This window comes from Hyposmocoma kahamanoa, unplaced genomic scaffold (assembly GCF_003589595.1).
Source record: "Hyposmocoma kahamanoa isolate Upper Pololo Valley unplaced genomic scaffold, ASM358959v1 181, whole genome shotgun sequence".
NCBI lineage: Eukaryota > Metazoa > Arthropoda > Insecta > Lepidoptera > Cosmopterigidae > Hyposmocoma > Hyposmocoma kahamanoa.
The window spans coordinates 13,197-23,721 of NW_020653712.1; the positions used below are offsets into that span (position 1 = coordinate 13,197).

General features: G+C 38.2%; 1 protein-coding gene across 1 annotated transcript; it reads right to left on the minus strand.

Annotated features, from left to right (window-relative positions):
- Window positions 1–757: 757 nt before the first annotated feature.
- LOC113226048 (phosphate carrier protein, mitochondrial-like) lies at window positions 758–9,159 on the minus strand. Its single transcript, XM_026458552.1, has 6 exons — window positions 8,980–9,159; window positions 7,972–8,133; window positions 5,384–5,563; window positions 4,733–4,870; window positions 2,453–2,584; window positions 758–969 (listed from the first exon to the last, which is right to left on the minus strand). The coding sequence occupies exons 1-6, from the start codon at window positions 9,031–9,033 to the stop codon at window positions 877–879; spliced, it is 759 nt and encodes a 252-aa protein (XP_026314337.1). The 5' UTR covers window positions 9,034–9,159; the 3' UTR covers window positions 758–876.
- Between the last annotated feature and the right edge of the window lie 1,366 nt (window positions 9,160–10,525).

A 10,525-nucleotide genomic window follows, 5' to 3' on the forward strand; every position in this document is an offset into this window, starting at 1 on the left:
ATAATTAATTAAGACATAATAAATAAACTACTTACAATTCAAGGGCAATGTCCATACGAAACATACACACATAATAAAACCATACACAAAAACAAGAAAAATAAATAAAAATAATATTTTATTTTTGAAAATAAATTAACATGATTATCGCACTTAAATCAGTTAATACAATCACAATGGGAATCTAATATACACAGTTTTGGTGTGTGTGTGTTGAACCATTTGAAAGCCATCTCGCCCACGTAACAAACATGCTTTAGTTTTCATTTCATGTTTTTTTAAACAATTACTCCAAACAGTGGTAACAATACTGCAAAACCCTTTCCAGAGCTAACAGGCCAATCTCTAACTTAGATACAAGAAATTACAATTTGTAATTTTATTATGATAACTTACAAACTTCGAAACACGAATTCATATATCATTCACATCTTACATATTTTATATATAGCAACAGTAAAATGGTTTACCATAAACATAATTACAATATATAATTCAACCCCTTCCAATTTCTTTGTCGTAACGGGGAAAATACCTGAACCTCTGTTATAATTTATTCACATCGTTTAAGTCCGTGGGGACCCTGCCTTTGTTTCCAAAAAAAGAATTTAATAAATGTTAATTTTAGGGACCTTTACATGACCTATACTTGGAACATTATATAGTCTAGTTTTGAACGTATTGTATAATTTTTCACTTGCCTACCTACATGAAGAAAATTAATTTTTAACTTACAATATAAACACAATCTTCTTTCTATCGCTTGTACATAGTTCAAAGTATGTTAGTTACATGGCCACTTAACTCTTCAGCATTGACATGTTCTGTTTTAATCGGCGAGAAGCTTGTACGATTTTCGCTAGACTATAGGCTAAGTTACTTTGCCTTTGCGGCTTCTTCCGCCTCTAGTCTTTTGCGCATTGATTCGGGCATCTCAGGTGGCGGCGGTCGGGGCATCCTGAGCCATACCTGCAAGTGGATAATGTTTATTTTAGTGTAAAATGATAATAGAAAAAACGCAGCGTCGGGAAGCTTTCTCTCATCTCATATTTAAAAAAATGTCCACAGTTGCTATGTCGGTAGGAACAATTGGTTATTTTGATTAATCATTGATGAGATCGCATTCTACATCCGTAGTCCCCGCATATCCCAGTAGAAGATATGATGATGATGTGACTGTTGTATACTGTCAGAACAAAATACACTGAAACTATTTTAATAGCTAGTATCTCAAATATTCAACTAGTTTTTAAAATATTCGCATACTAAATGTTCATATTAGACTCGACCAATCTATGAGTAGATCTACCACATAGTAAAAAAAAAAACAATTTATTTATCGAGTTCTTAGGTATTCGCGTTCTTAGGTTTTTACACATAGGAAATGTAACCATTTATCCGGATTTAAACCATCCGTCAAACCAAACCAACAGTCAACCGTGACCATGGGACCTGTAAAGGTCCCGAAACGTCGGTTTATTTGAAAAATCAAATTTATGATTTAAATCCGGAAAAACAATTTCATTTCCTAACAATTTATTTAGCTTCTGGATTATCTTGGAGAATTCTGCCAGTGTCTACGTGTATTGTGGTTACACTTTTTAAAAGACAATAACATATATTTTTATTAACGAGCGAGTGAAATAATATCAGGTAATGTGCAAGCCTTTTGCCTTTCCATAATCAGGGATTAGACGTATAGATTTACACTATCCATTGGATAAGGATGTAGGAAGCATCTCCTACCACGTGATGTTAGGGACTTCAAGTTTTTATTAAAAATAGCATCGGTCTCTATTGACTGTCCGGAATTGCTGTCACAATTATCACTGAGAGTTTCCTCTAAGCATCTTAGAAACTATTCACTTTTGGTTCTACCTCTGGCCGAACTAAATACAGGCAAAACGAGTTGATGTGGCGTGCAAGCAATAATTTTAACATTTTATGTAATACTTTTGATCTGGATCTTTTCAAACGAGTGTGATTTCGGCAATGAGAGCACTTCTTTGATTCTTAATGAAGCTTACAACTTCTGTGTTTTTTTTTAATGTTTTATATAATAAGTTAGATAAATAGTGCACCCAGATTCCTTATTACACATTTTTATTTATGACGAACTTTAATTGAATTTAAAATTTAATTTAGTTTTAAGCTATTGATCTTCCTTTAAATAAAAAAATAAATAAATCCGTCACAATAACTTTTTCAAATTATTATGTCAGTTTCAAAATGTATTTTAACCCCGTGTATACATATATATTTTATATTGAAATTGACCGCTATATATTCTATAGGACCTGGGCCCGAGGGCTTGGGCCTGAAGCATATTTGGTACATGCATCTCATAAAATATCTACTGAAAAACTGAAATTAACTTGTGATAAATGTTATTCATTCTTGGCGAATGTCCAAAGTTATCAAACTTAAGTCTATAATGATAAGGGCTATTTACCTTGACTGCGTCGTAGATGAACCACTGCAGCCCGGTGAGGGTACCGATCATGACGATCCTGGGTCCGAGCCCCTTCCATACACCCGCCCAGCCTAGTTTAGTCATGATGCTGCCCACAGTGGCTGTTTCGTCCTGCAAGTGAAAACAAATCAAATGTCAACATTGCTGGAAAGTTACCGTACTTAGGGTAACGGGCTGGTTACACGTTGTACGCAATATTGAGACGATGAAATAGAAATGGGCAGGACACATAGCTAGGATGGATCCAGCTCGGCGGACAAGAAGGATCATAGAGTGGTGACCATGGGCCAACACACGCGGCAGAGGTCGTCCACCACTTCGTTGGGTGGATGACATTAAAAGTTTCGGGGGCCGCAACTGGATGCATGTGTCACGGGAGCGACATAAATGGAGAGATATGCAGGAGGCGCATATCCGAAGACGGATGGAGTAGAGGCTGCTTGATGATGATGAACACGGTTCACTTTGCTTGGGTCTTGGGTCAGAATAGATTTTTTTACAAACGAATTGAAGCCGTTTGAACAAAATTTTTGTTTATGATACCGAATGACGGGAAAAGAAGTTGTCCCCTTTTTAGTAGTTGATGCCCGTCACATAACTGTTGCAATGTACATCTGAGCTTTAAATCGCAAAGATCTTAGGGCCACTCATTGGGTGAGAGCGTCAAAATACCAGCGTTGCCAATTTATAGAGAATTTCAACGAGATTGGGGATTTTCTGGGGATTGGCGCTATGTGGGAAGTCTAAAGATTCTAAAGAATTTTAATTTCTTCCAACAAATGTTTTACGACAGTCCTGATCTTATGTTGTGGATGTGAACTGATCCACAACGCAGTCCGATCTTGTACTGCCGTCATAAACTCTTCTGTATTCATATTTCGATATAGCGATGAGCAATAAAAACAAAATAATTTGTTTTAAACGCTGGCACGACCGCTTCTGTCGGGGCGCGTGGAGCGACTGTTTCGTGTACACTATGGGACTTTCTCATACAATTGTTCTGGCCGCCCGCATAACGCGCGCGACTTTCGCTGCAAGTTATAGCGCTACTTTGTGGCCTTTTACAAATACAATCACATATTTGTTTTTGAGCGTCGCGACTCGTGGCCCGCGGGTGACGCGTAAAGTTGACAAGTCCCATGTGCCTATAATTTCACCGGCACCCTTACCTTTTAAAACCGGAATACAGTAACGCTGACATTACTTCTTGGCAGCAGAAACACGTAAGGTGGCAGCACTTCCCTGGACGAACTCGTTCACAACTTCTGCTGCGAGGATGGCAATCTATGTGAACAGCGCCCCCTAGCGACTAGACTAGACTAACTGTCTCATTTAAGCTTTGCATTGAACTCAACCTATCCATACCAAGTACAAGCACTTCTAAGTTCAGGTCCTGACCCCGGATTAGCCCGTGTACAGCGTTGTCACTGACTTCATACGGTTCTCAAAAGGCTAGAGTATAGTTTCCCAAAGTGGTCCCCGCCGGCCTCCAGTGGGCGCTAAAGAGACTTAGGGGGGTGTTGATGCTGTCCAGGTGCTACTAATAATATTTTTTCCTCGTGATTGTTTGTGATAATTTTTTTTTATAATATCAAGTGACGGGATGGACAATTCGTGCGCGTGATGGTTTTCAATTATTTTTTGCGGTGGTGGGAGTTGACATTTTTTTATCTTGCCTAAGTGAGCAGTATGCCACCCTCCTTATTTTCCAGGTGTTGGAATGAATGCTCACTTCCCGTTGTGCATTGCACAACTAACGTAACTAACTAACTAACTAACTAACTAACTAACTAACTAACTAAGGGCGCGTTCGCGATTTATTATCGTTGGACGACTGTTGAGTCTAGCCTGTTCCCATATCACGACTATTTGTCGTGGACGATTTTTTAACGTTGAACGACTGTCGTAACTAGCTGTTCCCACTAGATCGTGACTACAATAGGAGCTGCGACAATCTGTCGTCACGTTTTATCGTCTGACGACTGTCGTTCTAGCTGTTCCCACTATGACGAGTTTGTAGTTGTAATGATAAAAAATCGTGAACGACAGTTAATCGTGTCGTGCTATATGTGAACAACTTCATTTAAATATACAAGCCACGACACTGTAAACTGCACGACAATCTGTCGTCACGACATAGTGGCAACGCACCCTAACTAAATAGGTGGGCAGTGGTTAATATTCCATATTTGAACTATGAATGTGGAAAGATCTGTTTTGTATAGTTGTATAACATTCCGCACACTTGGGTGTACTTGCCTGGTTAAGCTTGGACACAACGGTGTCGGCCGGGTGGGAGACGATGGCGCAGAACACGCCGGCAATGTAGCCCGCCGTGAAAGTGACCACCAGCTGCTCCGCCTTCGAGCATTGGTCGCGTGGCTTAGGCACAACGTACTGAAAACACATAGGAAATCACATTTATTTGGTTCAATGGACAGCTACATAACCTATTTTTTTAAAATCTTAAATAATAATAAATATTATACAACATCGTATCTTAAAGCACAAAGTTACTGAAGTGCAAAAAATGGATTGTATATACAAATTTCATTTTTAAATTTTTTTATAAAAATGAATCTTCAATTTCTTCTATTTATATAGCGCCTAAATTTTATTATAAGGAGCAATTATTTTAATGGTTGATTTTGCTATTCTCTAATTCAAGGCGTTTTTCTCTCTCAATACTTTGAGTAGTGAGAACCGATTTTTATTATCTCCAATGTCAAGTCCCGTATAGTGGCGAACTAGGGGATGAATCCGGGTTTGCCCACTTTCCGGTAACCGATTTCAAAAAAACTTGACAAATAGATGTAATTCCACGTACTTTTGAGGTCGGTTTTTTAGTACTCTGTACTGAGATTATTAAATAAGTTATTAAAATGTTAAGGTATACTGATTTGAACTGACCTTGTAAAGAATCTCGACCGTCTTTTCGAAGCAGGCGAACTTCATCATGGTGTATGGGATCTGTCGGCCCCACAGTGGGACTAGGCCCTTGTAGAAGGTGCCGTAGCCCTCGTTGGCCACCATCTTGGGCCACGCCTCGCGCAAAGTGGTCGCGAAACCTGGCATAGTCTGGATGCGGACCTGGCGATAATAGATTTTTGTTAGAAACAATTGTTCAAGCAAATAACATCGGCAGTGAGAACAATATAATTTTCTTTCTATAACGAAAATTCTCGCTGACACCAAGTAATTGTTCGTTCCTCAGCCGTGACCATGGAAATTGTGAAGATCCCCAATCGCTGGTTCAGGTTTGTAAAACAAATATATTCGGTTTAGATGAAAAAAATCATTTTTAAGTTTATTGAATGTCACGATGTTTTACTAGCATGATATTAAATTATTTTTATTATTATAACAAAGATCGAAGCACTAAAAAAAACTAATTGGATCCGGCTGAATTCGAGCCAGCATCCTCAGGCAATCCGTGCCAGATGCTCTGCCAATTAAGCCACGGAACGAACCAGCAGACCTTACGAATTTTTCTATGCGCTTCTAGCAGATCTTTGTTGTTAGGTTTTTAACGACTATTTTGCCGTAGCGCCATCTGTGAATAAAGTAATTCTTCACTCAGAGAGGTACCTTTACAGGTACCAACGCTGACTAGAAATGTGTATCGCTTTATTAATTGTAATTTTTAAGTTTATAGAATGTCACTATGTTTTACTACTATAACAAACGGCTTGCTTGAGGGTCCAAGGACCCCGATTCAGAAATCTTCGATATTTTAACCGAATCGTTCGCTTGGATATCGTTCTCGAATCGAAGGGCGCTTTCCGAGTTATTCAGAACATTCGAGTTAAACGTTCGATTCGGATTCGGATACTATATCGTTATCCAACAACGTTTATGGAGTAAGTCGGCGAATACAGATTATAAAAAAAAAAAGTAATCCTTTTATATACATGTTAAAGACTATAAAGGCCTAAAATATAGGAATGCATTAGTCTTGCATTAAAATAAATTAATAAAATTGAAAAAAAAAACCAGATTTTATTTTGTTGGCAAAATCATTGATTATTTCGATGGAGCCATAACATTTAAAAGAAGAAGAAAGTAATAAAGGATTATCATATTACATTCTAGCTTTGTAAACATTAGGTCGTTCAGTAACTTTCATTCGACAACTGTGTTCTGAGTAACGTTTGTAGCGTTTGCCGGTCGAGAAGTATGAGTAGTGCGGGTGTGACGTCATTTCGGTTCGGTTTCGAATACGACAGTTTGACGTTCGGTTCGGTTATTGTGAATAAAAATGAAAAGAAATCGTATGATATCTAATCGAATCGGTCGACAACAAAGTTATCGTAAGGTTCAGAATCGACCTGCTGGTTCGAATCTAGCCGGATCGAATGCGTTTTTCTTAGTTTTAATTAATTTTCTACATTTTTTTTCGAATGTAAATTAAGTGACTGTTTAGCCGGAATCGCTAATCGTTTACCTTTACACACAAGCGTGATTTTAAGCAGCGATGTAAGCGCGCCGTTACATCGATAAAAAAGGCGCGATTGCTATGAATCGCAAGTGTAGCGATGCAATCGCGTCTGCGTCGCTGCTAAGAGTCGTCGTGTGTAACCACTCTAAGCAGAAGCTGTTCGGTACGGCTGTACTCAACGAGTGGTATTAAGTCCGCGGAATAGTATTAAGTATGGCGTTATATTATATACTGGTTTTAAAATTTTTGTTTTCACTCCAAGTTTTACAAGGTGTATCGCTACAACTTGGCATTTTGACGTTTTAAGAGAGATCTTGTATGTACAACGATCGCCATGTCACTGTGGCGATGTTTGAAGGCGTGTAACCTCGATATGGTCTTTTTGACCACATCGAGGCGACGCGAATCACGCCCCCATACCATATCTCCCCTTTTTTTGTATATCTATGGTTGTAATAGTCTTAAGTAGTAGAAATAAAGTTTGTATATGTGTTTCGTTTTATTCCAATAAGATCAAACAGGTATTTAGTTGGAATGGTGAGTAAAATAGAGAATATGCCTGCTTCATCCGACTCGCGCGCAGATAAGCGCATGCGCAGCGCATACTTATACACCTGAAGCGGGGGGCAGGGTAGGGACCTACTTAGGTCGCCCGGCACAAATCGCCTGCGGGCGGTTGACTGAGATTGTTATGTACCACTTATATAGTTTTTAAGACGTTATGTACAAATTAGCAGTAAGAAATGTATAATAAAAAAGTATTTGTAATAGATTAACGTGTGAAAGACGAATAAACAGTACAAAGGGGGTGAGGTAACTTTTGGCGGGAAAAGGAAGGCTCGCTCACCTATAAAAGGCGCCAATAGATACACAGTCCAAAAACAGCCTAAGCTCGAGATACGTAGGAAAACCCGAAGAAGAGCCAGCAGCCAACCTTACCAGACAAAAGCCAGCCTCCAGATGTACACAGTATATACAATCGTTGTTTGATTTGAAACCAGTCATAGGTGTATCCCGCACAGAAGCATCCAACAAAAATAAAGTATAAAACGTCCCTTACCTTCGCGGCCTCGAGCGGCGACAGCGCGATGTCAGCAAAGAACTCAGCTGAAGCAGAAGCGGCCAAGTACAATATCGTACGGTAGGTGAACGCCGTTTCTTCATCTAGCAGGCCAGAGTAGCCAACTTTGAACACCTCGTAGAGACCGAACTTGCACAGACCCTGTCGGTTTCAACTGATTACAAACTTGTCTTATACTGTTTTCCGCATAAGATGTATACTGTTTTCTCGTAACTCATAATCAAGAAGTTTCATCAATAATTGTTCAGTAGGAACAATTGGATAAAATAGTTTAATCATTGAGGAAAATAATCTCGATTAAAACACTTCACCGACTTCAAAAAAAGGAGGAGGTTCTCAATTCGACTGTACTTTGCTTTTTTTGTGTATGTTACGCGATTACAACGACATTCGTGAACCGATTTCGAAGATTCTTTTTTTTTTTTGAAAGAGGGTACCGCAGTACTTGGGACCACCCATTCAAATTTGACGAAAATATTAGATCTCTAAGGGCGGCAAATTAAAGGATGAGTCCAGCTTATTGGGTTTTACCCACTTTCCGTTAACCAATTTCAATCAAACTTGACAAATAAATAGATGCGATATCGCAAACCTTATAGGTCGGTGTTTATATATAAAAAAAGTTTTAATGTTAAATGACAATTATCAAAAATAAATTTTATAAAAATGGCATAAGGGTGTCCCCATACTTATTAGCTTAAAAAGACGTTGCTCGAAGGCAAGCTGTTGTAGATTCACCGAAATTCATTGCTCGAGCCCGGATCCGAACTCACGGCCTCTAGATGAGCGGCGGTTATACAATTATGCTACGACCTATAAACCATGTTAGGCTACGGCGAGAATCAATTTTGAAAAATTTTTTTTTCCAACCGAGGTCGTCTGTTATGTAGCATTTATGACAATTTGTGGCAAAAGTGAGGTTGTATGATGCGTCTAGACCAATTTCAATAGAACAATCATAGCGCAGTAAACAGTGGCAATTCCAACCTGAAGAGAGTAGCCGATGAAAGTAGGCGCCCATCCTTTAGCGAGCCCGCGCATGCCCTCTTCCCGGACGGACACCTTGAACCCGTTCACGACATTCTTGTACTTGTCAGGGTCCACCTGCAGCCGGCACTTCACTAGGTCGAGCGGTACAACCGCCGTATGCGTTATACCTACAAAATATACGTAAAATTGGCACGTGGCACATTAAGGTTTAAACTAGGTTGTCACTTATCGTAAAAGTTGGTCGTATCAGAATGGACAATAAAATTTATAAGAAATATATATGCGGGAATTTTCGAAGCTACGGTATCGTATCTAGCATGTACATTACACAATTGCTATGTGCAATTTCGTTACAAAAGTTAACTTCCATTGTCAATTTAGCCTAAAATATACCGAAACCAAAATGGTACCATGGTCTTAATTACAGAATGTCGATTTGTTCAAACGTAAACTAAACTTTAATTTTAGTTTCATTTAAATATCTACAAAATATATTTCATTTGATGACTAAATTGTTGACAAAAATTAAGATATACATAGTAATTTCCATGGTAGGTTTAGTAGGGCGACATCGATAATTTGTCACTGAATGAATGAATGAATGAATGAATGAATTATCATCTTTTTTTCGTTAATAGAATACATTTATTTTATTTCCAACCATGATCCATACTACTGTTAGTATTTTTTTTTCTAAAGTGCTATGGTTAGTACAATACAAAAAGATTTAATACTAGAGAAAATGCCACCCAGTTATAGAGTAGTTGTACCCAATGTCGTTGGTAGGGGCAGGCCAGGGTGGTGGCAACAACGGCTAGGATGCTATTAGCGTTGCCGCCCTCTTGCGAATAATGGCATGAAAGCCATCTTTTTATTAGCAATGAATTAATAATCACTGCTATTTCACTGACATTCTATTGGGACTCGATTTTAGCAAAATAACAAAGAAGGATGGCGAAGCTGCAATAACGACGAAGAGCCGTTCATGGACTCTGCTAGTATAATTTTGGGTTTTAGTTTGTGCCTAGTTATTAATAAAAAAAATTTAAAATATTGTATAGAATAGATGCAAGAACACAACGCAATTGATTTAGTTCGACCATAGATTAGGTAACGTTCTTGTAACTGCGGTTCACTTTAAGCATGATAGAATGTTGACCTACCTGAAGTACAGGTTATTTTATAGTACACACATAAATAATTAAAGCTATAAAATACCTAATGAAATAATCAATTAAACAGTAATGATGTACAGCAAAAAATAAACACAATGTGACAAAAATATTTAAAGTAACGCCTGAATCTATTAATTACTCAAAAATATTTAGACAATATTTAAATGGGAGATAATGAAAGTAGCAAAAGAACGTTTTGACAAGAGACCTCTTGCCAATGTCAATGTCACATTGATATTGAAAACAGTGTGACCATTTGTGGCAGATTTCTGCCATTTTCATTGCTGCAGAACATGATAAGTTATATTAAATGTGGCAGAGTTTGGCAGATTTGGGAATATTCGGGAGGTTCTTTGTTATTTTTGGTA